At 38.6% G+C, this 18,639-nt stretch overlaps 1 protein-coding gene across 3 annotated transcripts in view; it reads left to right on the top strand.

The window, feature by feature from the left end:
• klhdc8b (kelch domain containing 8B) overlaps positions 1 to 18,639 on the top strand; it is a 226,527-nt gene that overhangs the window by 150,544 nt on the left and 57,344 nt on the right. For all 3 annotated transcript variants that reach the window (XM_005477951.4, XM_019350175.2, XM_025901802.1), the window contains 2 exons: positions 2,536 to 2,700; positions 14,145 to 14,369. In XM_005477951.4, coding sequence (XP_005478008.1) covers positions 2,536 to 2,700; positions 14,145 to 14,369 — 390 coding nt within the window. The remainder of the gene's footprint in view (positions 1 to 2,535; positions 2,701 to 14,144; positions 14,370 to 18,639) is intronic.

Genomic DNA, 18,639 nt, shown 5'->3' with positions numbered 1-18,639 from the left:
TACCTTCTGGGACAGGTTTTACCCAGGTACCCCAGTACCCAGGTTGGGAAAGCATTTGACCTTGACCTTCATTGTAAGGCCCCAAGCTCAAAGTAATATTTAATATTAAATGGTATGGAGAGAGCCGTAAAACACACGTTTCATTTTTTCAATACGACGCACTGCGACGTCACAATGAAACAATAACAGGCTGATGCCAGCATGATCAAAGCTTTAGTACAGCGCTTGCCCTTTGGGGGAGTTGCGTGCTATTTGTATTTTTGTTCCTGTGTTGTCTTGTCATTTGTTGTGTGTGTGTTTTTTTTCTTCTTCTTTTTATGAGTGTGAAAAAGTTCTTCCATGTGACATATCATGTGTTTATGTTTAGATCTAAGGGTTGTGAAGTCAGCCTGTGGATTAGTAAGTCCTGCTCTCTGTTGAATACACACACATATATATATATATATATATATATATATATCCTCCAGTTTTCACTCTAAAAAGTAATTCAGAGGCTTAGTAAATATCACTATAAATATAAGTTAGATGAACCTGATAAAATCTATGAATATCCTTTTAGTAATTATTTGAGTTTGATAAGTTGAAATAAATGTCTAAAATGTTAACGTATGTGTTTGTGTTAAATTAAGGTATTTATTTACATTTATCTCAGACAAAAAATTCAGTATGTGGTTCATGGAATACCGTCTTTGCATGTACTTAATATTTTTGTTTAAAATTGAATCAAAATATTTGAGAAATAGGTATCTATACTCATCAGTATCTTGTACTAAAATCATTAATTATTCAAATCAATATTATTTATTGTCAGAAACTACAACTGAAAAGTGTAAGTAAAACACGATAACGTAGAGTAACTGAGTACCATGAGCCTTTTTCATTGTTTTGTTCATTTTGTTTTTTAAATACTCTGAGCTTTTGTGTTTGCTCTCCTGGTTTGTCATTTATCCTTCAAGTATAAGGCTTTGAGCTAAAAGGGAAAAGGCTCTTGTCTTTTTAGTGCTTGTTTATTTCGAGTTATTGCCATGTTTATGAAAATTAAATTTTCATTTGGAAAAATGTTTAACATGTGGTCATTTTTCATACATGTATTATGAAACACACAACTAAATAGTTTGTTTGCTTTTTTAGACTCAGACTACCAGTGAAATACAATAACATTCGTATTTGAATGTTAGGGGGCGATCGTGGCTCAAGAGTTTGTCTTGTAATCGGAAGGTTGCTGGTTCGAGCCCCGGCACCCACAGTCTTGGTTGCCTACTGCCTGCTGGTGGTGGTCAGAGGGCCCGGTGGTGCCAGTGTCTGGCAGCCTCGCCGCTGTCAGTGCGCCCCAGGGCAGCTGTGGCTACAATGTGCCTTGCCATCACCGGTGTGTGAATGGGTGGATGACTGAATGTAGTGTAAAGCGCTTTGGGGTCCATAGGGACTAAGTAAAGCGCTATACAAATCCAGGCCATTTACCATATTTAATATTAAGTACAATTTTGATTACGTTCAGTTTACAATATTAAGTAAATGGAACAAAATTTTGGATTAACTGAGCATCTATATTTCAGTTACATTGACCAAGCATGTCAGTGTTATTTACTCAATTTTTTCATGTTTGTGTAACAACTAAAATTCTTTTCAACTTAATATGTTTAAGCTTTAGTTATTCAATTGATCAAGTATATTGAACAGATTTTACTGGTTTCCAATCTACTCAATATTTTTAAGTGTAAAAGTGTTGCTTCAAAAATTTAAAGTAAATGTCAGTTTTAGTTTTTAGAGCGCCACATGATATGCACAATGACAGTGTTCTTGCTGCAACACTTATTCCATGTGCAATAGTAAAATTGGATTTAGTCAGTCCTAAGTGTTGAACTGTGTGAGGATAGCATTCTGAGTGACAGATTTATTATTGCTCTATTCTTCACAGTTTAAGTCACAGCTTCATTGGTTCGTCATCTGCTTGGCTCACTGAGTTGCACTGTTCCCTGTAGTCTTGTCCCCCTCTCTTTCTCCACATTTAAGTTGTCACGACTTCTTAGAGCACTAATGGGCTGTTAATCTCCGTCTCTCATCAGTTCTGTTCTGTTACGTTTTGTTCTCTTTTCTCTTCCCTCTTCCTTTCTTCCCCTTCTCCTGCAGTATATCACCAGGAGCACCTTCTTTGCTGGCTCAGCACTTTCCCTCTCTTTCCCCCTTGCCTTTCTGTATATACTAATGACACTGCAGCATTCAGGAGTGTTTGTGTGTGTCCTTGTGGGAAAAAAGTTGTTTTTTTGATATAGATATTGCAGATTGTTTGGATAACTGTAGACGGATGAGACGGATAGCCATCATGACAGGTAGAGCAGAAATGGAGAGATGAAAGAGTGCAGCTCTTGGCTCTTCGGAGAGCTGTTGGCAGCGTTTTTTTCTCAGTTCACTGCACATTAGCTTAACAAGGCTGAGAACAAATATACTGACCACACTGTTGCACTAAGAATAGAGCGTAATGAGATCCTTTAAAAAGCTGTTAATAAGCTCTTTGCTTCTCTTTTCTCTCTGCAGATGGAAAAGTGTATGCACTGGGGGGCATGGGTGCAGACACAACACCACAGGCCCTGGTTAGGGTGTATGATGCAGAGAAGGACCAATGGCACCCAATGACATCTATGCCCACACCGCGGTATGGAGCCACGCCCTTCGTAAGAGGAACCAAAATCTACGTGATGGGTAGGAAATACATCATGCAGATGTTAAACTGTTAGCATGTTTGTGTTAGCATATACTGACCTTTACCTTAAAGCTGTAGAGAAATACATGACTTCTTGCCAGTGGTGCTCCGTTAGGCTGATCTCTCTCCTTTTAGTCTCAGACAGCGTTGTCATGAAGCTCCTTAACTGTCAATTAATATGTGCACCCAACCTTTAGATCACTGCCATCTTGTGTTACTGTTTGGTATTGTTGCTGAAAGCTGTTCTTGCTTCAGTCTCAAAGTATAGTTGTCTGTCTATGAGAGTGTGTCTATCTCCTGTTTACAATGACAGAAGCTGGGCAAGCTGAGAGGCCAGCAGTTTTTTTTCTGGTGCTTTGCGCATGTACATTGTGGATAAACTGCTGGTCTTTGACGGTAAACTGAGGGGAGACCAGAGTGTGAGGCAAACTACTGCTGGTCTGCTTTTACCACTTTCAGACCAGAAACACAGCTAGTATTATCTTGCAAACCACCCTGCCCATCATGCATGATGCAGAAAAGAAGAAGTATGAAAAACACATTAATAAGGAAAGCTGTGACAATGAGTAAGCGGGGATGGCAGCTCTGACCATGTCCGGTCTAATAAAACAGGTGAACAGGCGAACCAAGTTGAACAGGTGCAGGTGCTGTTTTGCCAAAATTCCACCTTCAGTTTTCATCCATATTTTAATACCACTTGTTGATATTGACAATTAATCATATCACATACTTGTTTTTCAATTCATATTTTAATATACTCGGCCTGTGTTTCTGAGCTCATGAACAACTGACTTTTTTCCCAGAGATACCTGATACTCACAGGACAGTCACCACAAACATGCGATCTACAGAATCCGATGCTGAACATTAAAACAGCAAATAAATATACAGAAATAATATAGAAATAAATATATATTGTTGTATATAAATAAAGTATTTAAAATTAATAACTCCTCATTTTTCCCTCTATATCTCTACATCAGCATCTGGTTGAACCTCAACCGGATGCTTTTCCTAGTGATCAACAAGAGTCTGGCATAATTCTGGCTGAATATTTGACCACTTTTGGTAGAGTTAATTTAAATTAGTTATTTCCTGGGATGGACTCCAGAAAATTCTAATAGGGTTTGTAATGAGGCTTTGTAGAGACCATTCCATAAGTTTCATGTCAGCCTGCTGTTTTCATTCTAAAACCAGTTTTAATGTGTGTTTGGGATCATTGTCCTGTTGGAACACCTAACTGTGTCCAAGTTTCCACTATCTAGCTGTTTATTTGAGTTGAAGTTGAAATATTTTGAGATAGTCCTCCTTGTTCATTATTCCTTCCACTGTGGGCAATATACAGTACCTGTACCACTGGTAGCAAAAGCATGGTGGTAGTCCCAGAGCATGACACTAACACTGCTATGCTTGGCAGGTATGACACGGTTCTTAGGTATGAAAGCATTACCTTTATTCCTTTGAGTGTACCTCTTGTCACTGTGGCCAAGTAGCTCAATCTTTGACTTGTCTGACAATAAGCTTTTCAACAGAAGGCATTTGGTTTGTCCATATGGGGAGCTATAAGAGTTCAGTCAAGACTGAAATTTTCAATGTTGGCACCATCTCAGTCAATGGTGATGAAAAATGTGTTTCACTGTGGACAGTGACACTGGTCTTCAGCAGTTTCCAGTTCATGACAGGCTTGAGCCTTGGTGATTAGTGGGTCGTTTCTAAACATCCTAATCAATTTTCTCTCATCTAAGGGTGAAAGCTTTGGTCTTCATACAGAGCTTTGCAAAGCAGTTACAAACCTGAACACTTGTACTTATGTACAATTGTTTAAACTTAGACTCTGCAGTTATTGAGAAATGGAGTCATGCGCCCAACTCATGTAAATCTACAGTTCTCTGTAGATCTTTCCTGAGGTCTCTGTAATTGTTCTTATTATATTCAATTGAGTTTCCCAAAAAGGTGGTTCTGTTCATCTGGACGTAGCATTTTCAGTGTGAGAAATGTTTTGTCACTCATCCAAGTGACTTTGGCTACGTTCACACTAGCCCGTATAAATTTGAAAATGGCGTTTTCATCTGAAAACGCTCCGCGTCCACTCTATCGTTTTCAGTCGTTTTCACAGAGTTGTGCGTCCACACTGAAACGGCTGAAAACGCTTACATTCCAGTGCTGCGCATGCGTGAAACGCAAGACGATTCGCCCTGCCTCATTTCTGTCTGCTGTTTATTTACTTTCCGGCTCTTTGAAACGTTGCGGCAAAATGTCGAGGAAAAGCACCGAGTTGTTTAAATGGACTAACAATGAGGTGGAGTTGCTGCTGCAAGTAACACAAAAGTACAAAGTTGCAAAAGAATTTGAAGAAAAGCTATCTGGAGCATGTACAAACTGATATTAATCTTTAATGGGGCTGTCAAAATTGAGAGCAAACAAAACAACTGCTGTATAATGCCCTCCGCTATCTTGGTTTAATTGGTCACTTGACTGCATCACATGACTAAAATGTGTCGTTGTTTTCAAAAAGCCTCCGTTTTCGCTGTACAGACTGCGACGTGAAAGCACCATTTTCAAATTTATGCATTTTCGAGAGTGTTTTCAAAACGCTGCATTTTCGTTGAGCGAACATTCCGCCTCATTGTCGACGGGAGGCCAAAATGGAGAGAAAACGATGCGTTTTAAAATGAAAACGTGTTAGTGTTGAGGTAGCCTTTATCATTCTCAGCTGACTGGAGGCTCCCCCAACCTTTTAAACAGTACATTTGCATAAGGACTGAAACTGGCACCACTGCCAAACAATGGGCTGTGAGGTCTGTTTCTTGATCATTAGTATCCAAAATGGTATGACCACTGATAACAATCAATGACCAAAGACCATTCATCAGTGGCCATGAGTACCATTCACAGAGAGTTGGGGAATGGCTGCAATCACAGCATTTTAAGATGGTGACAGATGTACCCTTAGGCCCCCTCCTCGATTCAGAGATGGTCTTTCCCTTTTTGCGGGGAGTCAAATGGCCTCCTTGACTCCCCGCTCAAATCAGCCTTCCTCCCTGTCCAGGATGTGTACATCCTCATCATTGAAAGAGTGTTTACTGGCCTGTAGGTGTAAATAGACTGCAGAGTCCTGGCCTGACGAGATAGCTCTTCTGTGTTGTGCCATCTGCGTAGCCAGAGGTTGTTTGGCTTCCCCGATGTATAATGGCATGGCAACCTCCTGGCACTTAATAGCGCACACTACATTACTCTGTTTGTGCCGTGGGACCGGATCCATGGGGTGGAAATTTTTTGGTGCAGTGTGTTTTTGGGTTTGAAAGCCACAGAGTGTTTAGAGTGTTTAGAGAAAATACATCTCAGCTGTTCCCATACTCCTGACACATAAGGGATCACTAAGGGTTTCCCAGCTTCCCGGACAACAAATGTCCAGGTGGGATAACCACCTTTGCTCAGGGCGTTCTTTATATGAATACAAAACATGTTCCCATCATCACAATGGATTTTTGGTGAATGTGAAATTAGTCTTTTTCATTGGTTTTGCCTTGGACCTCTCACATGGATGTCATTTTTGCCCAGTTTCTTAATTATTGTTCAATCATGAACTTTGAGCTTAGCTGACACAAGTGAGGCCAGCATATATCTAAATGTTGTTCTGGGTTCTTATGTGACCTCCTGGATGAGTCACTGATGCACCCTTGGAGTAATTTTGGCAGACCGACCACTCCTGGGGAGCTTTACCAGTGTTTCAAGTTTTCTCAGTTTATGGATAAAGGCTTTCTGTGTCATTTACTGGAGCCCCCCAAACCTTAGAAATGACTTTGTAACCCTATCCAGACTGATCGAAGTGACGTTTTCTTTAGTTTCTTTTGATCCAGATGAGTTGATTTTTAAGATCTTTTAGACTCCTTCACTGTGTCAGACAGTGATTTCTTAATTCAGCAAGTCTGCCAGTAATCAGGCCTGGATGTAGCTAGTGAAACTGAACTCAGCTTTCCATCAAAGATGATTAATCACAGTTAAAGTCAGGCTGTGTTGGTTTAATATTTTTTGCTGATCAGAAATATTTCATTGTGTCAAATATATAAAAAACTAAGAAACAAGTATGTTACAGCAATATCTCTCCTTACAAACTCCATTTGGTATTTCAGTGCAGGAATTTTGTAGACCCAAATGGTCATTTTCTCAAGAACTCTAGTGGCCGGTGATGGATGACATATTTGAAGTACCTCAATGTGCAGGTTTTGCTGTTGTATGGTTTTAAAAATCTAGGGCACCCCATTTCACACTCTGTGCTTTTATCAAGTGCATAAAGGGATAAACAACAACAGCAAGTTTGCCAACTCTCCATTAAAGTTGCGATTTTAGTGTGCTTTTGGGTTTGCTCTCTCTCTCTCTCTCTCTCTCTCTCTCTCTCTCTCTCACACACACACACACACACACACACACACACACACACACACACACAGAGTGTAGAAATGAGTGACTGCTGCACTGTTTTTGTTGTTTTTTACCATAAGCCTTTTAGCTTTGACTTTATCCTGCCACTTGTAGAGCTGTGAAAGTGGCTGAAGAGACAAAAATCTATCTCTCAGGTCTGAGGGATCTTACGGTCTTTGGAAAATATTGATCAGCAGAACTGACTTGGAGTTAAAAAACTGCTCTGTAGGAAAGCAGCAAGGACATTTGTGTCCAGTACAGAATACAAGTGACATTCAGTCATTCCTCAGGTAACATTTGTTGGCAGTTATTGCCCATTTACACACTGTTAAAATTTCACACCACTGCTGAGAAAGAAATTGGAATTGCACAAGGCAGGGTGCAATAATTTTATCTCACGAGGAAGTATTTTGAAAATCCATTTCACAATAAAGAACAACACACATCCACGTCCAGCACGTGGTAGTGGTAACCTCCTGAGAGTTTTGGTCATTTCCATATTAATGCTTTTTGTCTCACACGCTCCACCAGAGGCACAAAATGAGTCTTTGCAAGTGGCAAAGAAACTGGAACTTGGGAGCAGAGCGATGCCTAACAGCACACAGTGTGCGTTTAGAAGTCTCGCCAACATGTAAGCAGGTTGAATGTACATGTTACTAACAAAACATGTGATCAATTTGTATTATACAGTTCCTTGTTAGAATGAATTATAATTTATGAATTATCATTATTTCTATTAGCTACAGCTTTAAGGCCTTCATGTGAGTGCAATAACTATTCAATATTAACTAATCAATAATTTTTTGTTTAAAGTAATTGGAAGTTCTTTCAACACTTAAAATGTAAGTGTTTAAAATGTGCTTACATTTTATTTCCAAATGACCTCTGTGAGTTTTGAGACACAACAGTCATCTGTCAAATGCTCCCAAAAGATTCATGTGTCCTCTTGTGCTGCAGGGTTGATTAATGGGTCACTGTAACATGGAGACCTTTGTTTCAAACCAATCTTTTTAATTATTACTTAATAATTACTTTTGCACAAATTTACCTAAGTCTATGCTATGGTATACTGTTTATTACTGTAATATTGTTATTATTGGCAACAAAGAAGCGATTCCTTAATCCAAATCAAATGACTCTGTGCCTAAATCTGACAGTTTTGTCACATCATAACTGGAAAAGAGTGATCTTTATTGTTGGTGGTTGATGTCTTCCACTGGTATTGATCATATCAGGGGGGTAAATGACCTAAATAGTCACCTAAAGGGTTTTGTACTGTAAACTGAGCTGATACTTCCCATATATCTCAGGTATATGGTGCATAAATATTGGACTGACATTCTGTTTGTGGGCAGAAGTATGTTAGTTAATGAGTTTTAATCTTGCTTGACTTGATGGTAAAACAAATAAAAGGGAAATTAATCCAACAATGCAAAAGTGTTCTGATACAAGAAACACAGACAACACAGCTTTAGGTTTTTCCTGTTTTAAAAAGATGAATTGGGGAATATCTGTTTGCCTCGTAATGAGCTCTCCAACACACGAGTTATAAAGTGTGAGAAATACAGAGAGAGACAAGGTCAAAGCAGGAGGTCAAGCAGGTGGAGTTCAGATGGTGTTCATTTATCTGATGACTCAATGTAACAGTGATATATATGGTGAAGAAATCAGTTTATCACAGGTCAAACAACAACATCCCTCACCCTGACAAATGATTGCCGTCTGCCACAAAGTGACCTCCCTTCCATCATCAGGTAAACAAGCCGACATTTGGGCAATGTGGCTGCAAACAGAATTCAACATTCACGTAAAAACAACAGATGTGCAGGCGTGTCCTGCACTCTGTTAGCACTGCATCATTTTAAAGGCTCATTTTCTGACCTAAGTTAGACTTGAATTATGGATTTTAGTCATGTTAAAGCAACTAAAGGTTTGTAAACTAATGGATCCAATACACTCTGTTACCTGTCTCTAAGACTCAGAACCATCCATGACTGATAATTCAGACATGTAGGATCTTCTCTTTTGTCTAAAAGAACTAATGCTAAACTCAAACTAAAAAGAACATGTGTTCAAAATGTGCTGAGACAATGCAAAGAAAATCCTGGCAAATAGTAGAAGAAATGGCATAGCACCTTAAATTTAATTCAGTGTCTGCTACCTTTGGTGTAACCTAACACTGAACACCACAGCCACTTTGCACCAGTCCAACATACAACAATACTTTTGTAATTTTAGGCAGCAAACTGCACAGTGTTTGTGTGTTTGAAGATATTTGTTGAGCAGTTAGAAATAGAGCATTTTAAAAGACTTGTTGACTACTGTATATAGTATTTTATTTTATTTTATTCTATTCTTTACAGTTGTGTACTTATTTCTATTCTATTCTATTCTTATTGTATTCTAATTTTGCTATATAACTTTTGCACTGTCCACTTCCTGCTGTGACAAAACATCTTATCTTATCTTATCTTATCTTATCTTATAAAAAAATAGTCACTTTATGGTCTTTAATGAGAGCCACAGCTTATGGACACCTGCACCATAAATACTATTTCAAATGAATCAGGCTAACTTTAATGTGTGACTATAGTCTTATAAATTATGTCTTTTGTATGTTATTGTTTTCTTCATTTAAGTTAAAATCAGTTTGATGTTTACAGGCATATAATGACAGGAAATAATAACTCCCACCACATGTCTTAAACATAAAGTTTATTGAAACGTTCCTGTTTTAAAATTGTGAGGAGCAGAAAGTGTAGTGAGTAAAAACAAAATGCAAATAATGTAAAATAAATTCAGAAGTATGGATATCTGACACTTCTAAATAATTATAGTAACAAAATATGTGTCCTTCACCTACTTTCCACCTCTGCTTGGTGTCCTGGACAGCAAATGTTTGCACATCAGCTGTTTTAGTGGAGAAGAGAAAAGATTGGCTTCTTCTTTAAAACCAACTCCAAAGTTTCAACAACATCACATGGTACAGTAAAAATAGCCACAAAAACAAATTTTAAAAAATCCAAACAAACAAAGAAAATCTTTAAGTTTTAAGTAGAACAGTAAACTCATTCATGTTGTTGTGGCTGATGCCGGGAAGTGCATGGGACAGAGAGCGATGACTAGTCTAAAGTGCAGCCACAGCACAGCTGGGAGTTTAATCATATTATATCACATTAGACACAGACTAATGTGTAATATACCAAGAGAATATAAATAATTTATGCTGTTTTTTTAAGCTGTCTCTCTCTCTCTCTCTGTGACTGTAATGTCTTCTCGCTGGGATTGCGTTAAAGCTTTACCGTACCTTGCACATTCACGCTGCTTCTACAGCTGCTGCTGCACTTGAGGGGGTTGTTCTCTTCAGCGGGTGCTTGAACCTCTTTTCATTTAAATTCCCTGCGTTCCCAGTCAACAGTGGCCTTGCTGGCAAATGACGTAACTCACGAGGCTTCCTACCGCTTTGAAATTCTTGTGCATGTGTGCCTACGTGCCTCCGTGTGTGTGTTCACAGTACACATCAAGGATTTTGCAGCAGTGTCATGGTTAGCAATCAGCACACGTGCAGCTGAAAAACAGTCGTCAGCAAAGTGAAGGATGACGAAAAGATTGTTCAGTGAAACAAAAACACGGGTGTAAAAACACACACAGCACTGGAGGGCCTTTGGGTGAATGCTGCACCACACTTCTTCAGCAGTAAATAAAGATAAAGAATCTAAATCACGACAAAAATAAACATCTTCATTTTTACCACTAAATTTACTGCATCAGGACAACAAGTAAATCACAAATGGTGTTTGAACCAGCCAGCAGTCTGTACTTTCATCTGCAGTAAGAATCTTGGAAAGCTGATGAATTACTGTAACAACAAACATTACAAATCTCAGAACGCACACCATTACACGGCAGTTTTCCTGCTTATTTTTTTTTATTGGCATTTTGGGAGGCATCCAAGTGTTGGCTTCTGCTTGAGGGAAAAGTGAGAAATGCTTACAGCAACGAAGTGTATACCATTTCAACCATTTGTTACTGAACCACAATATAATATATATTCTTTATCAGCCAATGTGGAACACAGAACAGACATGTGCAAAAAATATGAAAGAGGACAATTTGGCACAGCAGTAGCTAACTTACTCCTAAAATAAAGTTAAACAAGATGTTTTAGTTAATAATAGCTACAACTAAAAAAGTATATTAGTATATTTTCCCTAATGAATGTCTATGTTAATTTTTTTTAAATAAATGAAACAAACAGCTTTCCTTAAGATTTACAATATGTGGGTATTTATTTACTTATTTAAGCGCAAAAGGTGTGTCTCCTGTTTCTTTCTTGCTTCTTTTAAATTTTCATTGGTTGACAGTTAAAAATGAAAATTTTGATAGACTAACAAATAGCTAATATTGGCCAATGGTATTGGTAATATTAATAAAATAAGGAAGGCTCTATAATTCACATTATTTTCATGTTACACCCAAATATTTACTGTGACTTTACTGCACCTCTACAGTGCTAACATGCTAACGTTTTTCAGACACCCACCTTAGACCCAACCTAGTCATTTATGTCCTCTGTGTCACCCTTCGGTTTATGTAATACCATTTAGAAGTCTGAAGTTGAAGATTTTGCCAGTTGCTTAGGGCTGTGCGATATGACGAAATATATAGGATGAAGATATTCTAACACCCATTGTTTCAAATTATACATTATTGTTTGTTTCGTAGTGCCACAAAATACACTGTTTACAACAATATTTTTTTATCGGGGCACAGAGAATACCAGCATATCACTGAATGCTATTCTAATATCACCTTATCATTATTTGAGGCACTGTAGGTTTTGGTGCTTGCACTGGTGTTTTTAGTTTGGGTTGTTTTAGTCTATTTTTTAATTTTTTTTTAAATTTTTTTATAATTGCTATGTTAATTATGCCAATTTAACATGCTATCATGTTAAAATGGCTACAAAGCCAAGATTCAGAGATTCAATGGTGGTTAATGTATAATTAGGTGGGTGAAGTTGACAGCTGATACTTTAACATATTTAAATAGATGTGATTTCACTTTTTTCTCTCTCTGTAAAAATGTAGAGCCAAAGTTGCTGATGCTGAAAGGCAAAATCTTTCTAACGCGTTTTTCAGTTTTCTTGAATTATTGTGGCAGCGAACAACAGCACACGTTGAACCCTAGCTCATCCTCGAACAGGTAAAGCTGCTAATTACAGCACAAAGTAACTGATTTTGTTGTTAGCAACGAGTGAACGCTGGCTCTCGCTTTGAGTAACTAGAAGTATAAAACCGGACTGCAGAAGTACTGGTCTGTCATGGCAGCCTACGTACGCTCTTACAGAAACCTGTGGATGTAATTTTAACCAGAATCTATACAGTAGTGACTCGTGCTTGAAGATGTGGTATTGAGGATCTGCCCCCTGAACATGTAGCCCAGATGCTGCAGTTTGACTGTCTTTCACTCTCTAGGACTGTTGTGGATGCTCACAAAATGATTATTAATGATTAGCAGGATTAGTATTTTCTCACTAACTACCTACAGATAACATATAGATAAGTTGTGCATGGAGCTTGTCAGCTGTTGAAACAGACAACAGTGAACCACACAGTTTATGAAACAGTGCTTTGACGTGCAAAGCTCCTTCATTCAGAGAACCTGTCAGTCATAACAGTTATGCACCAAGTTCCTCATAAAAAAAAGAGCTTTCAGAAAATCAGTTAACCGTAATTCATCTTCATTAAAAGAACCTAGTAAGACAAAAATGGAACATTAGAAAAACATTAATAATACAGTAAGACTGATTATGCATGGGTTTCGCACTTTAGCACTAGCTTCTGCCTTTAGCTTATGAAGGCTTTTTGCTTTTACTCAGCAACCGATGAAGTAACCGGCCAAACACTAATGGATTCTTTTGTTTTTTTTATTGAGCAGATTTCTATCTGTTATGTAGATTACACAGATGGCTTATTTTTGCTGAGCTGAATTTGGTCTAGAATGCAGCTCAGGCCCGTGATTATATGTAGATTTGTACAAAAGCTGTGTCCTTTCATGCTATCAGTAGTGCAGCAGTCGAGATTCTCTGTTTTACACTTTTGCCAAAATGTCAGTCTCTGATTGTGGAGTATTGCAGCAACACTAAAACCATATGTGAACTATGTACTCTCACAGAAAATCATACACAGTAGATTCTGCTGCAATCAACAAAATCTTTTGCATGGAATCTCTTTTTCTCACATCTAATGCTTCCCACTCAGTTCGACTCTTTGTCTCGCTACTGCTATCGATCTCTTTGCTGCTCTGCCCACTCCAGCTGACCCTCTTCCACTTTCTTCTCTGACTCCTCCACATTTTGTTCATCTCTTTCTATAATCTCTCTGTCACTCTCTCATATTCTTTACATTTTCCCCTTCTTTTTCCGCTGCCAACCTGCCCATTTGCCTCTCACCCCTGGCCCCCACAGTGCTGCCCTGCTTTCAGCCCCCCCCCACTCCCATCATTCAAACTCTTACTGCCCGCTCCACGCACGCTCTCTCTCTCTCTCTGTCTCACAAAGCTTGCCTTCCCCTTGTAGTCGTATTTTACAAGGTTAAGTTATGATTTGTGGAAGTAAACAACTCCTAAGTGTCCTAGGGGAGCTCCCTGCTGCTGTGCTCTCCTTTCAGCCCAAAATGAAATGTGGTCCCAGTGCTGGTCTGCGCACTCGCTAGACTTTGACATAAATGCCAAGGAAACTATGTGACAGGCGCTGGGGATTAAAAAGCAATGAAACAGGAAATGGAAACAGAAAATTTGCATTTGTCCTTGGCTTGTTGTTTGTGCACATGATAATATTTCTGGGAATATATTTCATTTATGGGAAGGGGCATGCAGTTTCCATGTCTTCATGATAATACACAGGTGACTTTGCCAGTTCACTCACACTTCATTTCTCTGGATTTTAGTAGAATCTTTTGTAATTGTAAAGCTTTGACATAATCATAAATGCACTGAATCTCTCTCCCCTCTCCTCCAGGTGGTCGCCAGGGAAAGATGCCGGTGACAGCACTGGAGGCTTTTGACCTGGAGATGAAGAGCTGGACACGTTACCCCTGCATCCCCAGCCGGAGGGCCTTTTCCTGCTGTGCTTCAAATGAGCGAAGCCTCTTCAGCCTTGGGGGCCTCCAGCAGCCGGGGCCGCATAACTTTTACTCCAGACCTCACTTTGTCAGCACCATGGAGGAGTATGATCTGGATCAAGGTAAGCTGTTATTTTACCCTGAAGGAAGTCATGAGTTTAAGATGACATTTTTAAGGTTGAACTCAAGAGATGAAATACAGCCTAAAGGAGCAGGAGCTTTCTGGGTGATCCATTAAACAGGTTAGGCAGCGGTTATGATGCTTTCACACTCTATTTTACATGGGCTTGAGTATTGGAGATTAGCCCATTATAGTTAGATGGCAAGTGTTTTGTAAAATTTTGTACCTGTCCAGTAGTGCTACCTGCCTGACGACCACAAATATGGTAAATGGTTCTTATATAGCGCTTTTCTACTCTGTCTTGAGCACTCAAAGTGCTTTACACAACTTGTACATTCACCCATTCACATCCATTTGCACAATGCACTTTTTTCTACTGTTTCTAAGTGCTTCCTAATTAACATCCAAACACATTCATACTCCAATGGATGCACCGGAGAACAACACAGGGTTAGTGTCTTACCCAAGGACACTTGGCATGCAGACTGGACATGTCTATTTACATAATTTCTTTCTCCTTATGTCTTTCTCCTCCTCCCCCTCCCAAGCATCATATCCTAAACTGAACTCATGGCTCTAGCACATGAAAATGTGCATAAACATGCTTATTTATTCCTCATATTTTAGCAATTACTTGTTGTCAACAGATCAGACACAAAATTCTCCCATCTCTGGACAGACAATGAGTTGGCTAAAGAACAACAAACTGGTTGTAAGTTAACATTATGCAGCTAACATAACAAAATCACATTTTCCCTCTGAAAAACAGTTTGATTACATTCTCACATCATAATAGAGTTTATTCGCCAAGTGCCTGAGTCTATCATTGGTAGATCCACTTCAAAGAAAGTTTCAATGATTCCAGCTGACAACAGCTAACAGCAGCTAACAGCAGCTAACAGCAGTGCTTACTGACAGAAATACCCTCAACACCTCACCTCGGTATCGCTGTCATCAGCTTGTCATCAGTTTTGCTGACTCACTGACTTATAGCAGACTCCCAGGACACCCGGCATATTGACACTGCAGTCATATTGACAGCTGAGATAAACAGCATTTGTCATACAGTGGCAATTGTAGGTGGGAATATGCACTTGAACTGGGATGTAAAAAAACCCAAAATTTAGTTTACGGCAATCTGCAGACATGTGGTGGACAAATTTTACACACTGTACCTTTAAAAATGAGAAATTAAATAAAAGTTTAAAATATAGATTAAACCGATCAAAGCACAAACATATGCTTCCTTTCATAAAGAAATAATAAATAAATAAATAAATAAGGAAAAATCACACACACATACTTGCAATGATAATATAACAAATTATGTATTTATGTATGTAAATGATTGAAAATGTCAGGAATATTATAAATTATGGAGCCTTATATTGCATTATTTTAACATATGCTGATGTCTTGTGTCACAGCAAAGGCAGACAGACTGAACCACGTGTCAGCCTCACATAACACACAAACATTTAAAAAAACTACTCACAACCTTCCTGCCTTCTTATCGGGCTTTTCTTTCTGCACCTTAGCTTGTTAAATGAGCTGCCAAACAAATATGCACAGCTACAATCAGTTTGCACACTAGATAGCTAATTACCTTCTCATGTGCAGCACATTAAACCATCAACAACTTTCATTTCTCTCCGGCTGGTTAAGATCAAACATATGGAGCAAATGTTCCTCATTTCAGTGATTAAAACACACACACACAAAGGAATGACGAACTGTGACTTCAGCGGGACGGCAGCAGGAGCGAGAATTTGTTTTAGTGCGTTAACGATATCATGCTTTCAGTATTTTAGTAGTGATTATATTTAATGTTTTGAAAATGGCTTTGCTTCGCCGTCCTTTAATAGTGTCTGTTTAAGTAAAGAAGGATCTCTCCTTTAATTCTACATGGTAATAATTTAAGCATCCCTGCATAATGTTATGTGTAATAACATAGTTATAACACACTAACATGAAAAGGCTACAGGATGTTTAGTATTATCACAAAATGCAATAAGTTTAATGTGTCAAACAGGAACAGAGAGAAACAAGGCTTTTTACTTAAATGAGGGGATTACAAATGCAAGCCTGCATTAATAAAGTACTTTCTCCAGTTGAGGTAACTAAAGTTCCAAGTCCACTTTTAGAGGACTGCATGTACTTATGCTTGATGTCTATCAAACATAAGTACAAAACACCACAATTTGAGACACCAGTTTCTTTCTCAGTTCCTTTTTGCTGCTGTGGTTTGTGTTATCGTACCTCAGTTGGCTTAAGGTGTATAGGATCTTTTCTAAATACAATGTATACATGCAGCGGTATCCTGGTTTCTTTCAAAATGCTGCAGCTTACATGCTTAAATGTCATTTTGTTTAAAACGAACATAAACACAGGAATGGAGTGCTTCAGAACTTGATCGTAAGCAGGATACTCACCTCTATATAAGCTCACCTAATGTGCAGTTCGTGTTTTGGATACTGCTGTGTTGTGCTAGTGTTGGGGTAAACAGTATTCACATTCTTTCTTCTACGCCATTATTTTCAACAGTGGCACAATGGATGGCTGGTCAAATAGCCACGTCCTTAAGCTGTTTTTCATCCTAATTTAAATTTTAAAGGACAGCGGTCCACAACCCCCAGGCCACAGACCGGTACCGGGCCGCAAGAGTTGAGGCACGGGTGTAAATTTATAGTTTTCAGGGTTTTTATTGGTTTTTATCGTTAACTCAATTATGAATAAATCTTCTTTTTTTTGGTACCAGTACTGGTTTTATTTTGTTGTATTTATCCGCAACACCTTAAAGACCGGTCCGTGAAAATATTGTCAGATATAAACCGGTCCGTGGTGCAACAAAGGTTGGGGACCGTTGGTATAGGACCCATGGAAGGAAATGTTATGTAATGCCTATTTAATGTGGTCAACAGGGAGCATATATAATGAGGCACCCTTCTGAGGAACAGAGCAAGGGGAGCTGTGGCCACCAATGAACACTAAAAAATGTTCAGACATGACCTAGACCACTGCAGAGCCGTTTCAGATATACCCACCCAGGAGTAATTCAGACAAAGCAGCCCAGTTACTCTGCTTTGTGAATTCCTGTATGCTTGAATAATTTCAGCAGATAAGAAGGAGAAGCTGCCTGGTAAACAGTCTAATGGAATCAGCGGTTGGGTTTCTCACAGTGTGTGCTATGCCACCCTGGAGCACTTTGAACGGGGAATACAAAGCAGCCCAAATATGGGAAGATTATACATTAGTTGAGTCAGATCATATCAAATCAAATCCACACTGTTGATGATGATGCTGCAGAATCCTGACCAGTGAAAGAAAGGAGCAAATGCTTTACCACAGGGTTTGTTGATTGACTCACTTTAAATGTTGCTGCATAAAACATGACTGAAAAAATGCATGTATGCAATGTTGGCAATAAATCTGATTTGAGTAAAGACAACACTTCAGGCGCTTAAAGGTGCCCTGAGCTGCCGTAAATCTGTCAATGATTTTAACTGTTTGCTTTATTAATACCTCAGGAGTCAAAACAGAGTGAATCATTAGGATTATGTGGAATATAAGCTTTAATTAACCCACATTATTATTTAGTGATTTTGTTCTAGGATTATAACATATGCTCCAAATCCCATTTGAAGCATGAAATCAGAGTGTGGCTCCTCACATGTAGTATTAAGCTGTAATTATGTCTGTTGTAGGCAAAATGAGATATTTGATGTTACAGAAGGTTGAAAGCTGAGTGAAACATTTTTAATATAGCACAGACAGTTAATGTATCCTCAAAATCCACACATTGTAAGTAAAGTTAAGTGGTTTAATGTCATGTTGAAACTAAGCAGCAATATTGCCATAAACAATCCTTCATATGTGCATATTTCTCTGGCACTTACATTCAGCAGGGAGTTTGTGGTTTAAGTGCAATGTTATAGTGACTGTCAGTCTGATTTGTAGACTTTTATTGCAGGATATGAAGCCAGCTGCATCAGTCATTTGTTCTTCTGCAAATAAAGCCGAGGAGATCTGTTTGTGTGCCTTCGGTGACAGATGATGATTCAAACACTGTCATCTTGCAATTCACGAGGACCCTTTTAAATGTGACATTTCAATCATGTGAGAAACATGGTCTTTAGCTGTCAACTCTCTCACACCGTGTGTGTGTGTGTGTGATTGCTTTACCTTTTTTGGCTTTCTTTTATAATTTATTATATATCTTTTACCATTTTTATCCTTTCATATTGTTGTATATACACTACATCAGTGATTCT

This window comes from Oreochromis niloticus, linkage group LG20 (genome assembly GCF_001858045.2).
Source record: "Oreochromis niloticus isolate F11D_XX linkage group LG20, O_niloticus_UMD_NMBU, whole genome shotgun sequence".
Lineage (NCBI taxonomy): Eukaryota > Metazoa > Chordata > Actinopteri > Cichliformes > Cichlidae > Oreochromis > Oreochromis niloticus.
Note: the sequence above shows the minus strand (reverse complement) of the source record. Positions and strands in the feature narration are given on the sequence as shown.